The sequence below is a fragment of the Mytilus galloprovincialis genome, chromosome 2 (genome assembly GCF_965363235.1).
Source record: "Mytilus galloprovincialis chromosome 2, xbMytGall1.hap1.1, whole genome shotgun sequence".
Lineage (NCBI taxonomy): Eukaryota > Metazoa > Mollusca > Bivalvia > Mytilida > Mytilidae > Mytilus > Mytilus galloprovincialis.
Window position 1 is genome coordinate 84,727,705 of NC_134839.1, and position 27,557 is coordinate 84,755,261.

At 32.5% G+C, this 27,557-nt stretch overlaps 1 protein-coding gene across 1 annotated transcript; it reads right to left on the minus strand.

Moving 5' to 3' along the window:
• Nucleotides 1-8,092: 8,092 nt before the first annotated feature.
• On the minus strand, nt 8,093-26,872 carry LOC143064659 (protein fem-1 homolog C-like). Its single transcript, XM_076237641.1, has 5 exons — nt 26,766-26,872; nt 22,282-22,379; nt 18,796-18,874; nt 17,654-17,791; nt 8,093-10,313 (listed from the first exon to the last, which is right to left on the minus strand). The coding sequence occupies exons 2-5, from the start codon at nt 22,377-22,379 to the stop codon at nt 8,487-8,489; spliced, it is 2,142 nt and encodes a 713-aa protein (XP_076093756.1). The 5' UTR covers nt 26,766-26,872; the 3' UTR covers nt 8,093-8,486.
• Nucleotides 26,873-27,557: the final 685 nt, after the last annotated feature.

Consider the following 27,557-nt stretch of genomic DNA (forward strand, 5'->3'; position numbering starts at 1 on the left):
TCCAACAGTTCATATTTGTTTCATTAGATGTGTATAAGCTGAAAAGTGATTTTTTACAAAGTTTTGTTCAAATAAAAGTGGAAATAATTTCTTCTCATATAGTATGACAAATTAACTTTTCAGAACATCTCTTGACTTGCCTATAGGGGTATGGATGTGTATTGGTCAAAAATTTCTGAAAATTGGATACATTTTTGAACTTGTACTGTACATTTCACACACAAAATATTTAAAGACAAAAAATATAGGGGATTTTTTTTCAATGCGACAAAACATTATAAACCAGGTGCTCCGCAGGGCGCAGCTTTATACGACCGCAGAGGTCGAACCCTGAACAGTTGGGGCAAGTATGGACAAAACATTCAAGCGTGATACAGCTCTGAATTTGGATTGTGATCAAATTTTTGACATTACATGGTTTTTTTTTACACAAAACAAATGTCAAGATTTTACAAATCAATTAAAGATTTCTTCAAACTTTTTAAATCTAAAATTAAATAGTTGACACAGCATAGGTTCTGACACAGAATGAATGTGGTCTAATGAACTTAAAAGTTTTTTTTTTGCCTTTGAGCAATTCACTATGCTGTTGAATATTAATCCTCTCAAAAAAATGTTTGAAGAAATTTTCTTTTTATTTATGAAATCTGAAATGAGAAAAATTTAAACCCCCCCCCCCCCCCTTTTTTTTCACATCCCCGTTTCCCTTTTTCCAAAACTGATATCAATTCAAATTTCTAATGGAGTTTGCAACAATAACTACTCTTTTAAATACATCATAAAATATTAAAATGTAAAATAAAGTGCTTGTTATCACTGAATGGTAAAGATTGGTTGGTAGTAAAAGTGAATATACATTGTTTATTGTATAAAACAATAAAAAAAACTTCATCAGCAACATTTTATATTGGCAAATTTCCAATGAAGTTATTTACATAAAGTTATTGGCAAATAAAAATAGAAAATGACATCATAGTCATGTCTGGCAAATGTCCAACATACATTATCTAAAAACATTTTAGATAAGATAAGGAAAAAAAGCTTCATCAGCAACATTTTATATTGGCAAATTTCCAATGAAGTTATTTACATAAAGTTATTGGCAAATAAAAATAGAAAATGACATCATAGTCATGTCTGGCAAATTTCCAACATATATTATCAACTACTATTCTATACAAAGAAAGATAACTCCAATTGAAAATTAATTGCTATTGCACAATATTGTGCAATTAGATATTTCTTGCTATTATGCAATACTGTGCAATTGAAAATTTCTTGCTATTGCACAATACTTGATATGGAATCCTGATTTGGACCAACTTGAAAACTGGGCCCATAATCAAAAATCAAAGTACATATTTAGATAAAACATATCAAATAAGCCCAAGAATTTAATTTTTGTTAAAATCAAACTTAGTTTAATTTTGGACCCTTTGGACCTTAATGTAGACCAATTTGAAAACTGGACCAAAAATTAAGAATCTACATACACAGTTAGATTTGGCATATCAAAGAACCCATTTATTCAATTTTTGATGAAATCAAACAAAGTTTAATTTTGGACCCCAATTTGGACCAACTTGATAACTAGGCCAATAATTAAAAATCTAAGTACATTTTTAGATTCAGCATATCAAAGAACCCCAAGGATTCAATTTTTGTCAAAATCAAACTAAGTTTAATTTGGGACCCTTTGGACCTTAATGTAGACCAATTTGAAAACGGGACCAAAAATTAAGAATCTACATACATAGTTAGATTCGTCATATCAAAGAACCCCAATTATTCAATTTTTGATGAAATCACACAAAATTCAATTTTGGACCCTTATTCCTAAACTGTTAGGACCAAAACTCCCAAAATCAAACCCAACCTTCCTTTTATGGTCATAAACCTTGTGTTTAAATTTCATAGATTTCTATTTACTTATACTAAAGTTATTGGCAAATAAAAATAGAAAATGACATCATAGTCATGTCTGGCAAATTTCCAACATATATTATCAACTACTATTCTATACAAAGAAAGATAACTCCAATTGAAAATTAATTGCTATTGCACAATATTGTGCAATTAGATATTTCTTGCTATTATGCAATACTGTGCAATTGAAAATTTCTTGCTATTGCACAATACTTGATATGGAATCCTGATTTGGACCAACTTGAAAACTGGGCCCATAATCAACAAGAGTGCACACGCTGAAATGTCTCGCCTTCTATACTAATCATTGATATTATGTTGATAGTCCTAAGTATAAAGCTAAGCTTTATAACAACTGTACCATAAACTTAACATTAACCAAGATAACTAAACAAAGACCAATGAACCTTGAAAATGAGGTCAAGGTCAGATGAACCATGCCAGGCAGACATGTACAGCTAACAATGCTTCTATACAACATATATAGTTGACCTATTACTTATTGTTTAAGAAAAATAGACCAAAACACAAAAACTTAACACTGTGCAATGAACCGTGAAAATGAGGTCACGGTCAAATAAAACCTGCGCGACTGACATAAAGATCATAAAATATTTCCATACACCAAATATAGTTGACCTATGGCATATAGTATTAGATAAAAAGACCAAAACTCAAAAACTTAACTTTGACCACTGAACCATGAAAATGAGGTCAAGGTCACATGACATCTGCCCGCTAGACATGTACACCTTACAATCATTCCATGCAACAAATATAGTAGACCTATTGCATATAGTATGAGAATAACAGACCAAAACACAAAAATCTAACTATAACCACTGAACCATGAAAATGAGGTCAAGGTCAGATGACACCTGCCAGTTGGACATGTACACCTTACAGTCCTTCCATACACCGAATATATTAGCCCTATTGCTTATAGTATCTGAGATATGGACTTGACCACCAAAACTTAACCTTATTCACTGATCCATGAAATGAGGTCGAGGTCAAGTGAAAACTGTCTGACAGACATGAGGACCTTGCAAGGTACGCACATATCAAATATAGTTATCCTATTACTTATAATAAGAGAGAATTCAACATTACAAAAAATTTGAACTTTTTTTTCAAGTGGTCACTGAACCATGAAAATGAGGTCAAGGACATTGGACATGTGACTGACGGAAACTTCGTAACATGAGGCATCTATATACAAAGTATGAAGCATCCAGTTCTTCCACCTTCTAAAATATAAAGCTTTTAAGAAGTTAGCTAACACCGCCGCCGTAGCCGCCGCCGCCGCCGCCGCCGGATCACTATCCCTATGTCGAGCTTTCTGCAACAAAAGTTGCAGGCTCGACAAAAATCAAAGTACATATTTAGATAAAGCATATCAAATAAGCCCAAGAATTTAATTTTTGTTAAAATCAAACTTAGTTTAATTTTGGACCCTTTGGACCTTAATGTAGACCAATTTGAAAACTGGACCAAAAATTAAGAATCTACATACACAGTTAGATTTGGCATATCAAAGAACCCATTTATTCAATTTTTGATGAAATCAAACAAAGTTTAATTTTGGACCCCAATTTGGACCAACTTGATAACTAGGCCAATAATTAAAAATCTAAGTACATTTTTAGATTCAGCATATCAAAGAACCCCAAGGATTCAATTTTTGTCAAAATCAAACTAAGTTTAATTTTGGACCCTTTGGACCTTAATGTAGACCAATTTGAAAACGGGACCAAAAATTAAGAATCTACATACATAGTTAGATTCGTCATATCAAAGAACCCCAATTATTCAATTTTTGATGAAATCACACAAAATTCAATTTTGGACCCTTTGGGCCCCTTATTCCTAAACTGTTAGGACCAAAACTCCCAAAATCAAACCCAACCTTCCTTTTATGGTCATAAACCTTGTGTTTAAATTTCATAGATTTCTATTTACTTATACTAAAGTTATTGGCAAATAAAAATAGAAAATGACATCATAGTCATGTCTGGCAAATTTCCAACATATATTATCAACTACTATTCTATACAAAGAAAGATAACTCCAATTGAAAATTAATTGCTATTGCACAATATTGTGCAATTAGATATTTCTTGCTATTATGCAATACTGTGCAATTGAAAATTTCTTGCTATTGCACAATACTTGATATGGAATCCTGATTTGGACCAACTTGAAAACTGGGCCCATAATCAAAAATCAAAGTACATATTTAGATAAAGCATATCAAATAAGCCCAAGAATTTAATTTTTGTTAAAATCAAACTTAGTTTAATTTTGGACCCTTTGGACCTTAATGTAGACCAATTTGAAAACTGGACCAAAAATTAAGAATCTACATACACAGTTAGATTTGGCATATCAAAGAACCCATTTATTCAATTTTTGATGAAATCAAACAAAGTTTAATTTTGGACCCCAATTTGGACCAACTTGATAACTAGGCCAATAATTAAAAATCTAAGTACATTTTTAGATTCAGCATATCAAAGAACCCCAAGGATTCAATTTTTGTCAAAATCAAACTAAGTTTAATTTTGGACCCTTTGGACCTTAATGTAGACCAATTTGAAAACGGGACCAAAAATTAAGAATCTACATACATAGTTAGATTCGTCATATCAAAGAACCCCAATTATTCAATTTTTGATGAAATCACACAAAATTCAATTTTGGACCCTTTGGGCCCCTTATTCCTAAACTGTTAGGACCAAAACTCCCAAAATCAAACCCAACCTTCCTTTTATGGTCATAAACCTTGTGTTTAAATTTCATAGATTTCTATTTACTTATACTAAAGTTATTGGCAAATAAAAATAGAAAATGACATCATAGTCATGTCTGGCAAATTTCCAACATATATTATCAACTACTATTCTATACAAAGAAAGATAACTCCAATTGAAAATTAATTGCTATTGCACAATATTGTGCAATTAGATATTTCTTGCTATTATGCAATACTGTGCAATTGAAAATTTCTTGCTATTGCACAATACTTGATATGGAATCCTGATTTGGACCAACTTGAAAACTGGGCCCATAATCAAAAATCAAAGTACATATTTAGATAAAGCATATCAAATAAGCCCAAGAATTTAATTTTTGTTAAAATCAAACTTAGTTTAATTTTGGACCCTTTGGACCTTAATGTAGACCAATTTGAAAACTGGACCAAAAATTAAGAATCTACATACACAGTTAGATTTGGCATATCAAAGAACCCATTTATTCAATTTTTGATGAAATCAAACAAAGTTTAATTTTGGACCCCAATTTGGACCAACTTGATAACTAGGCCAATAATTAAAAATCTAAGTACATTTTTAGATTCAGCATATCAAAGAACCCCAAGGATTCAATTTTTGTCAAAATCAAACTAAGTTTAATTTTGGACCCTTTGGACCTTAATGTAGACCAATTTGAAAACGGGACCAAAAATTAAGAATCTACATACATAGTTAGATTCGTCATATCAAAGAACCCCAATTATTCAATTTTTGATGAAATCACACAAAATTCAATTTTGGACCCTTTGGGCCCCTAATTCCTAAACTGTTAGGACCAAAACTCCCAAAATCAAACCCAACCTTCCTTTTATGGTCATAAACCTTGTGTTTAAATTTCATAGAATTCTATTTACTTATACTAAAGTTATGGTGAAAAAACCAAAAATAATGCTTATTTGGGCCCCTTTTTGGCCCCTAATTCATAAACTGTTGTGACCTCAACTCCAAAAATCAATCCCAACCTTCCTTTAGTGGTCATAAACCTTGTGTTAAAATTTCATTGATTTCTATTTACTTATACTAAAGTTATTGTGCGAAAACCAAGAATAATGCTTATTTGAGCCCTTTTTTGGCCCTTAATTCCTAAACTGTTGGAACCAAAACTCTCAAAATCAATCCCAACCTTCCTTTTGTGGTCATAAACCTTGTGTCAAAATTTCATAGATTTCTATTCACTTAAACTAAAGTTATAGTGCGAAAACCAAGAAAATGCTTATTTGGGCTCTTTTTGGCCCCTAGAGTGCGAAAACTAAAAGTATTCAGACGACGACGACGACGACGACGACGATGACAATGATGACGACTACGACGACGACGACGCCAACGTGATAGCAATATACGACCAGAAATTAAAATTTTTGCGGTCGTATAAAAACTGATAGAGAAATTAATTGTGGTCTCGGGCCTAAGAGGTACATTTCAGCAAATTTTGAATTTAAACTTTGACAACTTCTGTAAATAGAAATGTATGAGAAAGGGAAAGAAAAAAAATGAAGAAAAAATACACTATAATTAAAGGGAACTATATTCGTGGACAACGAAAAGCGGGATCATTAATTGTGGTCTTGGGCCTATTAGGGGTCAAAAACTTGACCAATTCCAATAAAAGTGGGCATGATTTAAGCTTAGTGTATCATGAGACAGTTAACAAAGTTTCAAAACCATATGATATATATAAGAAAATGTGACGTTGAAATAGAATAATTTAACTTTCAAATTTTGGCTTCAAAAATCCCCAAAAACAACAAATTGCACTTTTTAATGCCTCAATGTATAAGATATTACCTATTTAAAGTAATAGATAACATACTAAATGTAGCAGACTTATAAAGAATTGACCAAAGGTTAATTGCATATGAGCCTGTGCTAAAAATAGAGGTTAAAATTCAAATGAATCGAGGCAAATTATATGAAATGTAATATTTTCCACTTACAACAACTTTCTGAAGTTGTTAAGTTAAACCAAAACCTTCTTCATATTATAAATGTTCTTTTCATGTAAATACAACTTTCAAATATCATAACACATGAGTATGACATGGTCTTAAGCAATGTCAAGCTTAAAATAACAAGTTGTCAATTTAGGCCATTCCCCATATTTCCATATTAAATTGCATATAAATGAAATGGGAGATGGAAATATGCTTGTTTTTGCTCACAGTGGCGGATACAGAATTTTTCATAAGTGGGGGTCCACTGACTGCCTAAGAAGGGGCCTGCTCCAGTTATGCTTCAGTGATTCCCTAAATAATCAACCAATATTTTTACAGAAAAGGGGGGACCCAGGCCCCCTGCCCCCACCCCCCCCCCTAAATCCGCCTCTGGCTCAAATCCTTGCTGAGATATGATCAAATATGAAGCCTGGATGTAAAAAGACCTGCTTTCAACTATATATGTAGACAGTATGGTTTGATGCAAAGTTTATTCACTTTACTGTTTAAAACCTGCATGAAATTTCAGCCTGAAAAAGCCAATATTTTAACCACAAGCCATTCAACAGAAGAAAATAAAGGTAGTCTCTGAAACAGACAAGGTTAAACAACCAGTAATAAGTGCTTTTGATATAGATTCAGTGCAATCTATTTACAGGAATATAATTTAAAGTGCATAGAACTTCACATTTTACTTGCTTCATACAGACCGTTAGACTGAGACTATTAAAACAGCACATTTTACACTCTTTTTATGTTTTTATCCACTTTTCTATGTGTTCAGAGCCACAAATGATGAAAACAACTGAAATAAATACCACAAACACAAATAGATATTAGAAAAAAACCTGTCAGAGAAAAAGTAAGGATGCTGCTTTTGCAAAAATATTGAAAAAGTAAAAAAGCAACATTTTGGGCATACATGTACTATGTCCACTAAGATAGCATCTGATTTTATGTGACAATGGAGCAGTTCTGCCAATCTAACAGTTGATATTTGTCCACTAGGATGGTGTTTAAATGTTGTTGACAATTAGAGTATTTCTGTCAAAAAAGGTGTAATACGGTATTACAACCACCATTGATTTTCCCCTAATAGTCTAAATTTGTTAAATTTGCCCTTTTGAAAATTTATCTTTGTTTCAAATAAAAAATAAAAATAAATAATGTAATATTAAAAACTTAATAAAAATTGAATTTACTAAAAACAAAGAAAATTTGTAAAAATTGAAGTACGAAAATATGTGACCAAAAACCAACATTAAACAAGAAATAATTTGTAAATCTATGTTTTGAAAGAAAGAAAAAAAAGTCTTTTTCATATCAATTTTTTTTGGAAACATTAACCAGGCATGCCCTGGAAAGTAAACATCAGTACGTTGATGGATAGCTGTAACGAAAGAAGAAATTAAAAAATACTTTGCATGAGTAAAGTTTATCATGTCCAGTACAAAAATGTACCATGTACAGAAAACATTTCAAAATACACTTCATTGCATATTTAGAAGATAACCTTCACTTGAGGTTAACTACCGGTTATCAAATTTCACCTTCTTTTTTTCTGTACAAGCTTAAGTAACTATGTAACCTCAAGTCTCTAAAATAATATATTGAAAAAATAATTGTGCTTTGAAACACCCAAGATATTTGTTTATGACTTGGTAATTTTTGACTGCAATGAAATGTAGGATTAATTTCTTACAACTGCCAAATTCAATGGAATATTTTTTCCCACCACTCATATACAATCAGATACTATAATTTGGTGGTATTACACCTCTAACAGTTAATTTTTATTTCACTACTCCATCAACTAAGATGGTATCTCATGTTGTTTGACAATTGAAACAATTGCCTCAGGGTATTCATTCCCAACCAACAGATCATATTCTGCTACCACTGAAGCGGCCATACACTGCAAGGGTAATAATTCTAAATCATACAAATCATGATTTCCAACACGAAGCAGATCTAAAACTGTTTCTCCTTTCTTGTTTTGTGAATCAAGATGGCTGCCATGCTTCACCAACAGTCTAATCATATCTCTATCTTCATCATTCATTTCTGATCTATTTATGAAATGCATATAAGAATGAAGAGCTGTATTCCCTTCATAAGAAGTGCTATTTACATCTATATTATACTGAAACAATAACTTTATGATGTCAGAATTATCAAAACTGTTCAACACGCTACATTCATCACTAAAGCTAAATTCTTGAAGCTCTAAGGCTTTATTGAGCATAGAATTACCATCTTCATCTCTAAAATCACTCTTCACTAATTTCTTCACGAACTGGTAAAAAACTATTTTGTGTTCAATGTTTTGATCTTGTAGAAATCTCATTATATAGCGCATTGATGCAAAGCAGCATGCAAAGATAACCTTATCTGTGAAAGGGTTGTAGGTTTCATTAAATTGAGTGTTTGACAAAATGGCTTGGTATGACTGCTCACAAACTAACATTTTATCTTCAAATGATGGTGTCCAACGGGGATTGTTCAGTAATGTCAACATGTTTGCAATACTAGTTCCACAATCTTCATATTTTAAAACAGATATCCTTTCCTTAGCGGCATTACAGTATGCTCTCTGTAATTCAACATGGAGACCTATTGCCATTTCATAATGGCCCTCATCAACACATTTGTTTGTTAGAGTTAACAATCCATCCAGATATTGTTCAGTATATGAAGGTAGAACCCTTTCATAAATTAACACTGCTTGAGTCATCATAGGAATAGAACTTGGGTTATTCTCTAAATTGTTAAAGTCCTCAAGGCACGTCATCTCACTCATATTATTAAAGACCGGTCTCTGTTCCCTGACATTTTCTTTTTCCAACTGATTATCAGGATTCCCATATCTCATATCTGTAGCTGCTCTAAAGAAAGTTAAAGATTGTTCAAATCTAGAATTGAGTGCCAATGTTGCACCATATACATCAAGTGCATTACATAAGATGTCGTTGGGAATTCCAGACCTTTCAATAAAATAACTGAATATCTCAAACTCATCAACCAATGCACAGAAGATCAGTGGATGTTCATCTTGTCCAATGTATAGATTGTCAGAATCCCCAACTATCTCAATAACTTCTTCATCTTTAAACTTAATCTTTCTATTCTCACTGACTGGTCCCCATTCTAGTGTTTGACCTTTACCAGCAATAGTGGTACAATTTATGTCTGCACCATCTGACACTAACATTTTTGTAAATTCCAATGCTCTGGTATCTGTACATCTGTAGGCATAATTCAGGGGCTTGTAACCCATGGAATCGATGAGATTCGTGTCAGCACCAAATGCAAGTAAGTAGGATACAATATCCACATGTTTATTCAAAATGGCTGAATGTAAAGGAGGATACTGGATACCTTCACAATAATTTACATCCCAGTTACAATCACCTATAAGATAAGTAATAAGTTCAAGGTCACCTTCTGTACAGGCCAAGGTCAGTAACGATTTTTCATCAAATGTTAATTTCATCAGTTTTTCTTTGTGGTCATCCTGACATTTTTTGAAGGCTCCTTTGAAACAAACCAGGGCATCCTTCAGCTTATACTTTTGGGTGAATATATTTTTGATAACACTTTTCAGTGCAATGTATGCTTCCTCAGATGGGTCTCCACTGGCCTGGAAAAGAGACAACTTTTAATTAAGTTTTAAAAAAAGTGAAGCTGCAAAAAATTGAACATAAACTGAGTTTAGAGGTAATAAGCATTATATACACATTTCATTAAATTTAGTTGAGACAAACTTAAAGTCATAAAAAATGAGTGACTGGTGAAAAATAATGTTTATTCAATTCTTGAACCAATGCATGTATATATCATAAACTAAGTCCTCTGTGCACGATTTTATCATTTTTTACGCAAATATATCGTATAATCGTCAATTTTTTTTCTCTCTGTCTGTTATGATTTAACAAATATGGCTACTCATTAAATGCCGTGTTTTGAAGCCGAAGTTTACCGATTGTCACCTTATAGTAAATAATCAACAAAAAGCATGGGTATTTAGCACGTGTTTAACATATACAATCAGGTAATTGTTTATTTTAATGACAGATTCATGCGTATTGCTATCACCGGATTTTTACGAGGAGGGTCATGCTTAGGTCACTATGCATAAGGAAAATATGTCGGCGAATTGCTTCCTGGCAGCAAGCAATTAAAAATAAGTAAACTTCTTCTAAATGTGGACAAATTAAAGAATTTTCCTCAGAAAAAAGTATATGTACATAAGTTGTATAAAGGAAACTATCCATTTAGTTTTAAAAAAAACATATGCATATTTTTTTTTATTTGAGGTTTCATATGACTTTAAGTTAAGAGAACAGAAACGAAAACATTCATTAATTTTTCCACTTGTAAAGGGGCATAACCCTAGAATGGTAATCAAAGTGCTTGTAATTACTGAATGGTAAAGATTGCTTTAATTTATCAGTTGGTTGTAAAAGTGAATATTGCATTGTATATTGTATATAGCATTGATTTAAGTTGATTCAACTATTATTCTGGACAAAGAAAGATAACTCCAATTTTCAAAGAAGATTTCATGAAGCATTGGTTTTAGGTGATTCAACAACCATTCTGGACAAAGAAAGATAACTCCAATTTATTGTCTTGAAACTACAAAAATGCTTGTTTTTGGCCCCTTTATGGCCCTTTATTCCTAGACTGTTTGCCCCATAACCCTTAAAATATATCCCAACCTTCTACTTATGGTATTAAACATTGTGGTACAATTTCAGAACAATTGAAATACTTATACACAACTTATTGTCTTGACACTAGATAAATGCTTGTTATGGGCCCCTTTGGGTCCCTTATTCCTAAACCTTAGGGACCATAAGCCCCAAAATCAATCTCAAACTTCCTTTTGTGGTTATAAACATTGTGTTAAAATTTTATTTATTTCTATTTACTTATACTAAAGTTATTATCCGGAAACCATCCGTCTTCGGACGAGGACGCAGACAACGTGATAACCAATATACGACAGCAAAAACTTTTGCCGTCATATAAAAACTATAGGTAGGTGTTCATATAAAAAAGTTTTATCATATTTTGATGCTTTTTTGTGTCAAATTTGCTGTCAATTTTGTAAAGGAGTAGGGGCATTAAGGTCTAGTTTTTGCCCAAGAAAATAAAATGTTTGAAAACCATTTCAAATTGGCACATAATGTTTAGAAATGCATCAGGTCAAGAAATATAAATGAAAAACATAAAGATTTTTATCTGATGGCGTCACAATTACGTCATAATATGTACTGTTTTCACAAAACGATGAAAAAATACAAAATTTATGCAGTTTTCTATCTTTATTTCCGTTGTGGAAACATCCTGCACAGCCAAGAAACAACAAAAATTTGAAAAATTAATTACTCAAAAATTGTTTATTGTATTCACACAATTTTTTCACAGAGTTAAGTTTGATTATAACATTTCAGAAATTCATTGATATTTTCCACTTGTATCACATGTTTTGGGAATAATTCCAGCACAAGATTTTAACGAGACTGAAATGTCGGAAGAATACATCCTTAAGGCATCTATATACAGAGTAAGAAGGGTCCAGGTATTATACCTTCCAAAATATTTAGCTTTTTAGTAGTAAGGTAATGCCCCTGCTGCCACTGGATCACTATCCTAAAGTCCACCCTTGACAAAAATAAGACCAATACCAGGGCCTTGACCTGCATTGCAGCATACAAATTGATTGAGGTAACATGTACACTGAAGCATTAATGATCGTTCCTTTTCATTGAAGGCAAACACTTTTTCATATTCCTTACAAAATGAATATTGAAGAATTTCAAACTATCAGCAAAAAATTGAAATGGCTGCACTGCAGATGTAAAATTTTAAACAAGCTAGTGAGAGACAAAAAAATGAAACTCTTCTTTCCAAAAAAGACCAGAAAAGATTTAGAAAATTATTCTTGTACAATGAGTGTACCCCCTTAGGGGATGACCATTTGATAATCTGGTGGGGGCCAGTTTGATTTGTTTCGGATTTGTTTTTTGGGTAAATTATAAAGAAAACTTTTCTGACTGTTGAAGCATGTTTTTTCGTTTTCAGTAAAACAAGCTTAAGGGACTAATTATTTATTTTCACAATTAAATATAACTAGAACACACCCGCAAAATCGCGGGCATATACAGCTTGTGAACTGTTGTAGGATGATTTTTTTGTAAAAGATATTATGTATGGAGAATTTCATAAAAGGTATCAAAAGCCCTCTCCCTTTTTACAAAGTCCGATATTTGTTTCCTTTCTGTTTAATTCAATTATTTTCATGTTTCTGGCCTCAGACCACAATTATTCTTCTCCTTTGCTACAATGCTTCTTTTGGTAAAAGTCAAATCAAATTAAAAATTTGCACCGTTTCAAACATCAAATAAATGTAACTGCTTAAATATAGACAATTATTAGTCTAATAAAATATGCTTCAAGGACAATCCATCAGTGCTTTTTCTTTTGAGAGCCTTATTAACATGCCAATGGTAGGATATGAATCTTGAATAAATGACTAAGACCGACAAAGGCTGATTTGAGGGGTGGTCGGAGGGGTCCTGATCCCGAAATCCCGAGATGCAGAATTTAAAGAAATTCATATCCCGAAATCCTGAAATCGAAAAATACATTCCCGGATCCCGTGAGGATCAATCCCCAAATCCCGAGCTTAAAAACACCCGATCCCAATGCCCCGAAAAAGATCCTGCCTCCCTCTAATCTCTTGCTTACTTTCATTTTTGCCAAATCACTATTTTCCCTTTCAACAATAACTTTTTATGCCCCATTTATGAGCATTATGTTTTCTAGTCAGTCGTCGGTCCGTCCGTCTGTCCCGCTTCAGGTTAAAGTTTTTGGTCGAGGTAGTTTTAGATGAAGTTGAGCATGTTTTACTTATTTTAATATGACCCCTTAAATAGTAAACATTTCAAAGAAAACAGTAGACAGAATCAGGGACTTTCTATACTAACAAAGAAAGTCCCTGACAGAATACAGAGAGTCTTTATATATTAAAGTAGTATAATCGTAGTTTACATGTAGATAAACGCGAAAAATAATTGTCCTCTCTAAGGAGGTATAAATGTTGTGATTCTTGCTATCTTAACACCATGATATGGACAACGCTCTGAACGGCTTATTTATTTTTCATTTTTGTTATCTATCATACGATTGGTTGTAAATGTGTCATATGTTTTACTTATTTTAATATGACCCCTTAAATAGTAAACATTTCAAAGAAAACAGTAGACAGAATACAGAGAGTCAGACTCTATATATTAAAGTAGTATAATCGTAGTTTACATGTAGGTAAACGCGAAAAATAATTGTCCTCTATAAGGAGGTATAATAGTTGTGATTCTTGCGAACTAAACACCATGATATGGAGAACGCTCTGATTGGCTTTATATTTATTTTTCATTTTTTGTAATCTATCATACGATTGATTGTATTTGTGCATGTTTCAAACTGGAAGTCTTATCTATGACTAAAAGTCAGTCTGATGACGGAATCGTATCCGGACTCCTTTTTTGTCATTTTTCTCCCAAAATAACTCAATCTGAATAATCATAAAAATGGATGACAAATGCGACTATGCATGTTACCTATAGGACACAGAGGCATGATGATTGATTTATTGTGGAAGGAAGAGAAGCGACACACAAAATGAGGTCTTCTCGTTTAATAGTATAGATGAAAGTACTGAAGTACTAAACATCAGATGACCTCAAGTTCTTTTGAATGGTCACAAGCACTTGTCTCAGAAAAAAATAAATGTGGAATGTGTCCACTAGGACACAGATGATGCCCCCGCTAGCATATAACATAATAAAGGGACGCTTCCAAAACTTGAACTTAAACTGAGTTAAGAGGTAAAAAGCATCATATATACATTTCAATAAATTTAGTTGAGACAAACTTAAGTTAAGAGAATGAAAACAAAATATCATATAAGGTTATAAAGGGACATAACTGAAGAACATAAATCAAAGTGCTTGTAAGCATCGATGGGTAAAGATCGTTACAATTTTTTCAGTGCACATTGCATTGTATAAAGGATTGGTTGAAGTTGATGTAATTGTTAATTCAATGTTTTAAATTGAAGTTATCTTCCTTTGTCCATAATTGTAGTTGGTTAAAAAAAAATTTAAATTGGAGTTTCCTTCCTTTGTCCATAATTGTAGTTGAATCCACTACAATTATGGACAACAGAAGATAACTCCAATTTTAAAATCAGTTTTAAAAATTATACCAATTTTTATTTTTAGAACACACACTAGATTCCTTTTTTTTTCCATTTGTAAAGGAGCATAACTCTGGAACGGTTGAAGTGACACCACCAAAATTCAAACTTGATCTGTATTTTGTGATAATAAGCATTGTGGATAAGTTTTATAACATCTGGTTGAGGTTTAAATTAAAGAACGGAAACAAAAAATTCAGCATTTGTTCATTTGAAAAGGGGTATGACTCAACAACAGTGAATGTGATGCCACCAAAATTCACTCTTGATCTTTGTTTTATGGTAATACACATTTGTATAAGTTTCACAGCATTTGGTTGAGGCAAACGTAAGGTAGAGAACGGAAACTATTTTTTTATAATTTTCCATTTATAAAGGGGCATAACTCTAAAATTGTTCTAGGTACACTACCAAAATTCAAATTTGAACTGTATTTTGTGATAATAAGCAGTGTGTATAAGTTTCAAAACATTTGGTTGAGGAAAACTTAAGTTAAAGAACAGAAACTAAAAATTTTGCAATTTATCAATTTTAAAGGGCCATAACTTTATAACGTTTAAAGTGACGCTAGCAAAATTCAAATTTTATCTGTGTTTTGCAGTAATAAGCATTGTGTATAAGTTTCATAACTTTGGTAGCGGAAACTTTAATAAGTTAAAGAACGGAAACTAAAAACTTTGCAATTTAACATTTATAAAGGGGCATAACCTTTATAACAGTTTATGTCATGCCACCAAAATTCAAACTTGATCTGTGTTTTGTAGTAATGAGCATTGTTTCTATGTTTCATATCATTTGGTTGAAGTAAACTCAAGTTAGAGAACGGAAATCAATTTTGGGATGTACGGACAGACGTAATACTTATGTACAGACGGAAAAGGGTAAAACTTAATGCCCCCTCCACTACGGCAGGGGCATAAAAATCATATCTCTGTACCTGAAAGTGAGGATAATGAACAGATATAAAAAAAAAATCTGTGACAAGTTTGTGTGTGGATGATAAATAAACGACAGGGAATTTAACCTCACCGTAATAACTATTATATCTTAGTGATACAAATCAGTTTACTCTGGTTTGTTGTAATATACAAAATTAATATTTGTATATAAAAGTTACATGTATATATAATTTTCATCCATTTTTATATCATTCTATTCTACTATATTAATAATAGTGCAGTGCAAGTGCATGGTGGACACTCTTGTGTAATAATTCGATTTTTCTAATAGATTGGATTTGAGTAGGCATTCATACTTTTCCATAAAACGTTCAATTTCCCATGTAGAGTTGTTATTGGTCCTTGAGAGAGAGTTTCCCATGTAGAGTTGTTATCGGTCCTTGAGAGAGAGTTTCCCATGTAGAGGTGTTATCGGTCCTTGAGAGAGAGTTTCCCATGTAGAGTTGTTATCGGTCCTTGAGAGAGAGTTTCCCATGTAGAGTTGTTATGGGTCCTTGAGAGAGAGTTTCCCATGTAGAGTTGTTATGGGTCCTTGAGAGAGAGTTTCCCATGTAGAGTTGTTATGGGTCCTTAAGAGAGAGCAAGGACTGATAACTTTAAATGGGAGATAGCAAACATTTTTGAGATATTCTTTCGTATGTGTAAACAAAAATTTTCTGTACGTGTGCATAGATAAAATATTATTTTACTTATATATAAAACAAAACATTTTCATATTATTAATTTATGTTCTAAAAAATATTCTATGAGAATAATCAATTCATTGAATAAATGTACAAGGAATTTTTATAATCTGTCCATTGTTCTGATCATAGTTCATTTTACCCCCTGACTAAGCTTAATATGCAAATTTGATAGTCTAAGATTAGTTTCTTAATTTCCAGGTATTTTGTATAACACACATTTTTTTTTCTAAAAATTTCCAAGGAGGAGCATGCCAAGACACCTAGCAAGGTGTCCCTCACAATGTGAAAGTATTAATTTTAACTAAAATATTCAGTTGGATTGTTGCCTTTTTTCTACATTTAGATTTTGATTAAAAAAAAAGTGTCATAAGTCAAAATCTTGTTAATAAAATTAGTGTTTTAGGGATAGAAATTTATGTGTCAGGAGTTGGTTTCACAAAAATACTTACAACTATGATTAATTGTAAGTTATGAACAGTTCAATATACTTATGATCAATCTTTAAGTCAATTTTTTTTTATGTGAAACTGGCTCCAGAATGCAGGATTTTGCACCATTTATCCCAAAATTTTCAGTAGTCTTTTATGGCCCCTGCAACACCTGCCGAAAAATACACCTTTGCAAGGCGGGATGTGTTGCTTCACTGACTACGGATTAGATTTCATGCCAAACCAATAAAAATTTGTACAATACGCCTCTTCTGGTTCTAGTTACTAGCTTGTTAAAAAAAATTATATCAAAGTTGATGGCTAGATTCGGACATAAATGTATAATTTCATCAACATTTGGTATATTTTCAAGATTTTCTATTCTAAGTAATGGACGTGTGTTCTTCTAGCTTGTTCATCATCTAATAATCAAAGTGCCATCTTCATAGTCATACAAAATTATTAACCTATATAGATAAATATTTTCTTTATTGCATGTATATATAAATTAAAAACTCTTTGATAACTCTTTTTTAAACCTTATATTTAACCTGCCCTTAAAAATTCCAGAAACTACATCAATCAAATTAAAAGAAATTCTTTGACAGAATTTGATCTACAATAGTCATTCACAATCTTACCAGTCCAGCTTTGGTTGTTATTCTGAACATTTGACCAGCAACAGTAAAGATATCATTGTCTTCTAAAGATACAAGACCATCCACAGTCTCAAAATTCACTGTAAGTTGATGGGAAGATAACAGTGGAATAATAGAAATCTGCAAAAAAATGAAGAGTTTAAACTTCTTCCAATAATCAAAGTATAGAAAAATGTTAAACAAGTGACCAAAAAAACAGTTTGTGTCTGCCAACTTTTCAAAATATTCATCTTGGATTTTAAGCCAAAGAGAAAATACAAGTTTTTAATTTATTACAATATTGTTTGAATGAGTATGTATGTACCTAAATATCCTTTTAACTTATTTGAATGACTGTTTTGAGGTGTTAGGTTATTACATTAAAAAATTCCAAATCCCAAAATCTCCCATAAAAAGTTTGCGAAGTTGTCAATCACAAGTTGTATATTTTTAGATCTTTTAATTCTTTGATTAGTTTTTCCTCTATTATATTGACAATGGACTTTTTAATGGTAAAACTTTAAAATATGAAAGGAATTATATGGTTTTATACAGAATCTCAATCTTTTTCACGCAACATCAACATGAACAACATCTTGACAACATCCATTGATGTATGTTGTCAGAGGAGTGAAATTATAATATTTGTTTTACAAAAACTCTCGAGCTCAAGTTAACTCTGATACTGATTTTAAAAATGTAATTCATTGAGTGCACATGTTTATGTACAAGTATATGCCATAAAGTCACATTAAAATTATTTCCAATCTATTGTGCATAAATTCATAAATTCTCCCATGTGCATTTACTAAAAATAAATGTCTTGAAAGTAAATATTGTTGACCCATCCTGTATAGTTACTGAGGAACAGATCCTACAAATGTAACCTCCCTTCTGTGTAAAGTATAATTTATATTTCCAAAGGGCATAACTCTTTTAAAAATAATTAATCTGCACTGATTTTTCGAACTTGTCTTAGACATTGCTGATGTAAACCTGATGGACACACCGATGGATGGACGCCTGGTATTTCTATGTCCCTTGAAAAGCAATTGAGTGAGACAACAACATCAATGATATAACCACAAAAGTTGCAGTTATAAAACAACAATGCACAGTCGAATTATTTCAAAATAGTTACTCACATTATCTTTTTCATCTACGCATATTCTGGCCAATTCATTCGGAACAGCATGTTCTATCTTTATATAACAATCATTACATCTGTAAATATTCAAAAGCTAATAATATATAAACTAAATATAACTTGCATGGTGTATAGACTTGTACAGTGTTCTATTTATGTTCTTTAACAGCTCATGTTGTATCAATTTGTACAGTGTAAGATGCAGTTTCTGCTTCTGTCGTTTGGTGGCCGCCATCATTTCTGATTATTCTGCCAAGTCTGGTCAAACTACGATTTGCGCATACACTAATTTACAAGGAAAAATAATGTGCTAGTAAAAACAAATTGATATAGATCAGTTAATTGAGACTTGAAAGATTCAAGACTCTCAGTCATGACAGAATTAGTGGGTAGGGCATTCCAGTCTCGTATAGTCCTTAGATAGAATGATTCCCTCCGAGCATCTGTGCTGCACGATGGTATTTGGAAGGAACCGCTATGCATGTTTCGACTAAGTCTTGTTGGTTTAATTAGTCTATCAGAGGCATCTACTTTGACTAGTCCATTTACAGTTTTGTATAATAATACTAATCTTGATTTTTTTCCTTCATTCTTGGAGTGATGCCCATTCTAATTTTTCTAGCACGTCTGTGACAGATGAGGTGTTGTGGTATCTGTTTTCAACATGTCTTGCAGCCCTTTGCTGAACCATCTCAATCAGATGAATATCCTCCTTCAAATAGGGATCCCAAGTTGTACAGGCATATTCCACGATCGGCCGAACTAGTGCATTATATGCTCTTTCTTTTAATGTTGGATTTCGAATATTCAGGTTTCTTTTGAGGAAGATCATAGTGTTGTTTGCTTTCTTGCAGATGGTTGTAATGTGTCCACTCCACTTCATATCTGACGTTATAGAAACACCTAGATATTTGGCTACTGTCACATGTTGAAGTTAATGGCCATGTAGTACATATTTGTTTATGGTTGGATCTCTCTTTTTAGTGATGGTAAGCACATTACATTTTTCAGGGTGGAAACTCATTTTCAAGGTTTGTTCCTATAATGCCAGTTTATTAAGGTCGTCTTGAAGGTGGAGTCCATCGACATCTGATGTTATAGTAAGATATGCAATGGTGTCATTTGCAAATAATCTTACAGTTGATTTGATGTTTTTAGGCATGTCGTTGATATAATATAGGAACAAGCTGGGGCCTCATACTGAACCTTGTGGCACCCCAGATTTTCCATCTATGTATCCTGATTATTCTCCTTCTACAACTACAGCTTTTTTCCGGTCTCTAAGAAAATTTTGGATCCAAATGTTGGTCTTCCCTTTTATACCATAATGGTCAAGTTTGTGTGTTAGTAGGCTGTGGGACACTTTGTCGAATGCTTTGCTGAAATGCATAATTAAACAATCTGTTTGTTGACCTTGATCAAGGTTTTTGGAGACGTCATCTATGAATTCAACTAGCTGGGTGTCGCAGGACAGTCCTTTACAGAAACCATGTTGTAAGGGATTTAAGATGTTGTTTTTGTCAGCCTGAGCCATGATGTTGCTAGTGACAATGTGTTCCATTAGTTTCCAGGCAATGCAAATCAGTGACACAAGTCTATAATTCACTGCTTCAATTTTTTTACCTTTCTTACAAATGGACATACATTTGCTGATCTTCATATTTGTGGTACTTCCCCGGTATTATACTACTCTTTAAATATCAGAGTTAGGATGGGTGATATCTCAGAGGACAGTCTTTCAAAATTCTAGGTGTTATATTATCTGGTCCCGCAGCTTTGTGTACGTTTAAGTTGTTCAGTAGTTTGGTTACTCCATTTTCTGTGATATTTATTTCAGGCATAGTTGGATAAGTTCCTGTCATCTTACACTTGTCTTTGAATTCTTTTTCTGTTACATCTTCTGTTGATGAAAAAGCTTTTTGAAATTGTGAATTTAAAATGTTTGCCGTGTCCTTTGATTCTGTATGAAGGATTTCCTCTGATTTAAGGGGAGGGATGCTGTTACCCATGCTAGCTCATGTTCCATGAACTTGTACAGAGTAAGATGTATTTCGCTTACTAATTCATAATTTATGGTCTTGTACAGTGTAATATGTATTTCCATTACCAGTTCATATCATAGACACATATACAGAGTAAGATGTATTTCCCTTTTGATTGCATGATGTAGTGTTAAATATAATTCTCTTCATAGTTAATGTTGGCAAGACTAGAACAGTATAATTTATTTTTCCTAAACCAATTCATATTGAACAGATGTATAGTGTTAAATATATTTCCCTTCATAGACTAGTACAGTGTAAGATGTATATTCCAAATCAATTAATGTTGAACAGATTTATGCAATGCTAAATATATTCCTGATCCCAGTTCATGTTGTCATGATTTGTACACAGTTAGATGTATTCAGTTCATTTTATAGAGACTTAAATTTTAATTATCATTTCATCATAAGAAGACTTAAAACATAGTAAATGTTTTCCTTTACTATGTCTTACTGTGGGACTTGTACAGTGTTGGGGGTATTTCCTGCACCAGTTCATGTTAAAAGATTTGTCCAGTGTTGAATATTTTCCCTTACCAGTTCTAGTAGTGACATTGTTAGGTAAATTCCCCTTTTCATGTTATGCTTTAAAGACTTTGTACAGCGTAACATGTATTTCCCTTACCAATTCATTTTTTGATAGACTTGTACATTGCATGATGTATTTTCCTTACCAGTTCATTTTTTATAGACTTGTGCATTTTAAGATATATTTCTTTACCACTTCATGCTGTTTTAAGACTTTTCAGTGTAAGATATATTGCCTTTACCGGTTCATTTTAAAGGGATTTGTCAAGTGTTGAATATTTTCCCTCACCAGTTCAAGTAGCGACTTGCACATTGTTAGATGAATTCCCCTTTCCAGGTTAACCTTTAGAGACTTGTACATTGTAAGATGTATTTCCCTCACCACTTCATGTTGTAAAGACTTGTACAGTGTAAGAAGTATTTCCCTTATCAATTCATAAAGGCTTGTACAAAGTTAGACATAGTTCACATTGTATAGACTTGTACAGTGTATTGATATTTTAGTCTTAGATGCGTGAAACTTTTTATGAATTGATATTGGCTTTGAACTAGCTGTCAGTAACTGCAAGTATGCTCAGCATGTCTTTTTGTTATGGGGATGTATAAGTACCTGTCCATGACCTGTCTGTGCTTTTGTCAGATGTATTTCTATTTGTATCCCTCTCATGAGTTAAACCTTTTTCAACTGATTTTTAAAGTGTTTTCTTATGTTATACTGTTACATCACTCTCACATGTTAGGTTATTTCAACTATTATTGAAGGCTGTTCAGTGATCTATATATAGGTGCCAACACGTAAGTGAATGTTTGGTCTCTGGATAGTTGTCCCATTTGCAATCATACCACATCTCATTAGTTGTATATAGAACACATCTCTAACTCAAAGTAAATACTGTAGTACAAATAACAAACCCTCCAACTGCATATTCTTTCTGATCATCGAACAATGGTTGTTGTCTTACATCTACTCCATTTTCTACTGCAGTCACAAGACCAACCACCTGATACATCTGAAAATAAGTAAAACAAATATGACATTAGATTCCAATCTCTTAATGTTACAAACTTTTACTTTCTAAAGCTATGCTGTAAAATTGTCATAACCATTTACTACACAAGTTCCCTCAGGGATCTACCATTTGAATTTTATTGGGGGCTATGAAGAAATTTTGTTCCTGCATACAAAAATCAAATGGTAGCTCCCTAATAGATGAAATAGGAACAATATTTCAAATTTCTTCAAAAATGTATTAAAATATTCATTTAAACAAAAGTCTTATCAAAAGAAACAGAATGTCAACATTGAAAGTGAAACAAAGGTAAATCTTCGATCCACAAAAACTCATTAAAATACAGGTAAAAATGATAATTAACTTATTTTGTTAACCTATCACATGAAATCAAACAGACATAGATTAATCCAATTGCATTAGGCTACTATCTATTTATATTGATGTTTACATTTTTGTATGTTAATATTGAGTTATGATCACCATCAGCAGTTTTCGGAGATCATCTCAATAGTTAATTAGATAGGGTCTAGACTAAATTACACACAAAATTCAAATTTTTATTTTAGAGTATATGCAAAGTTAACTGTTTATTTCAGACTTGTTTTAATTTGGATATGTGTTTGAGTATATGTTATAAATCAAATATAAGAATTTGAGTCAAATCGGAGAACATGATTTTGACAGCTAGCTATATGCATGATTTTTTTATTAGTTGTTAGTGGCTTTGAACAAGCTGTCAGTTAATTGCGAGTACTCTCAGATCTGTACCTAGTGTCTTTTTGTTGTTGGGATGTTCAAGTACCTGGCCACATCCATATTTGTTTTTTGTCCATTTTTTATATAAATAAGGCCGTTCGTTTACTCGTTTGAATTATTTAAAATTGTCATTTCGGAGCCTTTTATAGCTGACTATGCGATATGGGCTTTGCTCATTGATGAAGGCCATATGCTGACCTATAGTTGTTAATTTCTGTGTCATTTTGGTCTCTTGTGGAGAGTTGTCTCATTGGCAATTATATCACATCTTCTTTTTTATATTGACCAAAAACTTTAACCTAAAATTTGCACTTTCATTTTCTATGTTCAGTGGAACGTGAAATTGGGGTCAAAATCTAATTTGGCATTTAAATCAGAAATATCATATCATAGGGAACATGTGTACTAAGTTTCAAGTCGATTGGACCTCAACTTCATCAAAAACTACCTTTGCCAAAAACTTTAACCCGAAGAGGGACAGACGGATGAATGAACACACAGACCAGAAAACATAATGCCCCTCTACTATTATAGGTTAAAGGCAATATATACACATTTTTTTGTTGTTCTTTAATACAATTTATAAATAAAAAGGGTGTGCATGGGGACAAAATGTTTTTTTTACTAGCCATTTTCCATAAATTTGATATTTCCAAGGGCATAACTCTTTTTTTTTTTTAAATCTATCACCCACCATAATAAAACTTGTCCAAGACACTGCTGATATTAATCTATAGTATAAGTTTCATAAAAATCTGGCAAGCCTTGTACCCATGAGAGTGCTAACGAGGTAATTTTCCATAAATTCTACAGTCCATGCACAGTGAAATGGGAGTAAAAACTCTCATTTGGCATTAAATTAGAAAGATCATATCATAGGGAACATGTGTACTAAGTTTTAAGTTGATTGGACTTCAACTTCATCAAAAATTACCCTGACAAAAATACTTTAACCTGAAGCAGAACGAACGGACGGCCGGAACCTGGTCAATATTTTGTTGCTAGACAATTTACAAAATGTATAAGTAAATAAATAAGAAGCTTCATTAACATTAATTCATCAGAAATATGGAAATTCTTGGCTGGAACTTTTGATAAAATGAACAGAGTAATATTTTAAAGTCAATGAAAACGTTTAAAAACCTATCGACTTTGCCTCTAAAAGTTGATATGCTTTTATCGGACATTGAATATCAAAGAACTGATTGCTCTGAGGAGGAAGAAGCTAAATAAAAGGATTACTTGAAATACAATGAAAGCAAACCTACAACCCAGCCTACTCTGTCATTGTTGTTTTCAACATATTTTTTTCTTCCAAAAATAATATATTCCTAGACATGCTAGACATGTCTCCACTAAATAGATTAATCTAAATATAACTTCTATGAATGCTATATGCATTGATTCAAATGAAATTTTCTATAATTCTATACATTGCATCTCATCATGTTCAGCTTTGGGGGAGATTATATACAGGTAACAGGTTGAGAACAACCCTGCAAATGAGGGGTAACCCTTCAATGTAATGCCTATTCCTTTTACAAGGGGTACATTTCAAGTGATGAATACTATTATTTTTGTAAAAAAAACCACTTTTTTAGTACAAAAGGGCACATCTATACAGCTAAAGGAACAGAGTTCAAGAGACTTATTTCATTGAGTTGCAACTCCTCTGAAACCATACAAAGTCAGAAATATTTGTGATATAATGTATAAATGTAGTGTTTTCATTTCTACATTTGTCTTTGAAACCATCTTTTTTCCACAGAAAACACCAATTTTTGAGAAAATATCCAAATTGTAGACCATTACAGATCCCTGTCCTATATGCTTTTGCACATGCTCAGCTGACGTTATTTCCTCTGTTCTAGGAACACCTGTGTAACACTGAGACAGAAGCTACTAATTGGACATTCAAACTCCTATGGACACCGTGTATCATCAGTACACCGGATATAGGTACTAACCAAGCGGGCATGATCGATTTTGACCTTACAAGGTAACGAAGATCTTTGTTTTGCTTTATCAATATTCAATGTACATTTCTCAACATTTGAAATTCCTGCTCCCAAATAATTTTGGCATCGATGTTTTCCAATTCATAAAACAACTTTGATATTCAAATAAGAACAATTAACTTGTTCATGCGCAAGTAGTTGTGAAAGTCAACACCCACTTTCAATGTCGATACAGTTGTTGAGACATTTACATGTTTTATCTGAAAGAAACCTAATACAGGACAACAGTAATAGTTACCAATCATAAACATACCTGTGATTACTCATTTCCTGAAACTGTTTGGGTAATAAACGAGTATGAAAATAAAGTTTTTGTGTACGGTGTACAACAACTTAACTATGCACCGTACATAAGGATTTACGTGGTCAGCTAAACACCGTACACAACGCGTCTTTAGGGAGAAAATATCGAATAATAACATATGTATGAAAGATTTCAATGCCAATTATTGAAACAGCTATACTTATTACACAAACACATTGACCTTCTATCAGAAAAAGAGTTGCAATGAATATAGAATTATATCGGATGAGACGAGAGCCAACTTTTTTACAAGTATTTGCACATGCTTTTAGTAATCCCTCTTGTTTTGGGAAAATAATGAGACATCTCTAATCATCAACCTACGACCAAATCATTTCTTAAAACAGCAATCATGTTTAGATTGAAGTACACATTGATATTATGTGAACAAAAAGAAGATTTTTCGTTACCGTGTAAGATCAAAATCGCTCACGTCCGCTTGGTTAGTACCTATATCCGCTGTACGATGATACACGGTGATGGAAAAAGAACTAACAAACTAATAAAAACTATCAACATATAAATGGACAAGTGTATAAATACAGTTTGAAAAACACAAATCTAAGCTGTGTATCACCATAAACATTCCAAATCATCTTCAAGCTGTGCTTGAGGTTTTTTTTCTTTTCATATTTGTTTTATTTGAAGACACTTTTCCCCAACAACTCAGCATCTATGTGGTATATTGTGTTAACAATTTATATAGTCAAAACCTATCCATGAATATTGTAATATTCATGGACTTTTGTCTTCTTTATTAGTAAAAAATAAGTGGACACCTCTTAAGAAAAGTTGTGTCAAATATAATAATGCTTTTTACCCTTTTCCGTTAAAAAAGCTGTTATCTTTTCTACAAACCCAAATGACACCTTGTCTGTGGGACAGTCACTCATTTAAGGTATATCTATATTCTTCTGTCAAATGTACATTTAAATAGTTCACTATGGTTTTACCTATACATGTATCTATAATGAGATGAGTTGCCTCCCATTCACCATGGATTTGACGATTTCATGACTGAAAGGAAATCGGATTGGGTCTTTATTTTCGCGGGAATTCGTATATGACAAACTATCACCGAACTAAGATAAGCAAAATAAATAGGTAAACAGGCTAATACGCTTATATCAAGGATTTGTATAGTAGCAAATCCTTGCTGTACCATGGCCAATGTTTACAGTCAGAGATTGTATTATGTGTCTATGATTTATCCCCATTCGCTACTTTATGTTGCTGCATAGTAGAAAAGTTGATCAAAAAGTTGAAACAGATATAGGTTAATGTTTCGCTGTAGTAAAATCATACTTCAAACAATGCTGCTGCTTTGTATCAGAAACTGTAAACATGCAGCATTTTGGTACTTATCAAGGTCAGGGGAGAGAGACCAGCAGCAGTATATGTATATAATGTTAAATTTCTCCAGCATTATTTGGAGCACCACCAGGGCTGTGATGATATAGGGTAAAGTTCACACTGTGTACATTCCTGTCGGAGTATATTGCAGATGCGTCACTAACCTGTTTAAATAAACGTTACCAAAATTCGTAATTATATCTTTGAATACTGTTTAATAGTTATAAATATTGATAATGTTATCAGTACACAAAACCTTGATAAAAACAAACTGAATATTATTGTTATGCAAATAGTTAAAAACGACGACAAAGATACGTTTTTTAACCCTACAATATGAAATCAAACAGACCTAGAAAAATCCAATTGCAGGTGAGCGTTATCTGCTGATATTTATAGTCATGTTTGTATCGAGTCTGACTTCATATAAGAAGTTCTAAGAACATCTTTGGAAGAAAGAAAAAGAAGTTAGCAGTATCTTTTAACTTTGTTTCTTTCCGCTATATAGATTATAGATGATGTTCTCTCACTAAATAATTCAAAACATTGTGACTTTGTAGAACGAACCTATCACATCTAACTTGAGATAAAGGAAACAACAATTGAGTCAGTATAAGTCTGCCTCATATCTTGAATTGACAATGAGGGTCAGTTGAAAACAAAAACTTTACAACAAAAGAGATGATTTCGGTTCCCGATTGTGAACTTTCCAGTTCCAACTCATCAAACAAATGTTGCGGATAC

What these genes read in the sequence shown, in the direction of transcription:
- LOC143064659 (XM_076237641.1), bottom strand. Translation starts at nt 22,379, where the DNA reads ATGTATCAGGTGGTTGGTCTTGTGACTGCAGTAGAAAATGGAGTAGAT. An exon ending in AAAGAATATGCAGTTGGAGG is followed by an intron (nt 18,875 to 22,281) that starts GTTTGTTATTTG and finishes GAATATTTACAG; the next exon opens with ATGTAATGATTGTTATATAA. An exon ending in TAACAACCAAAGCTGGACTG is followed by an intron (nt 10,314 to 17,653) that starts GTAAGATTGTGA and finishes TCTCTTTTCCAG; the next exon opens with GCCAGTGGAGACCCATCTGA.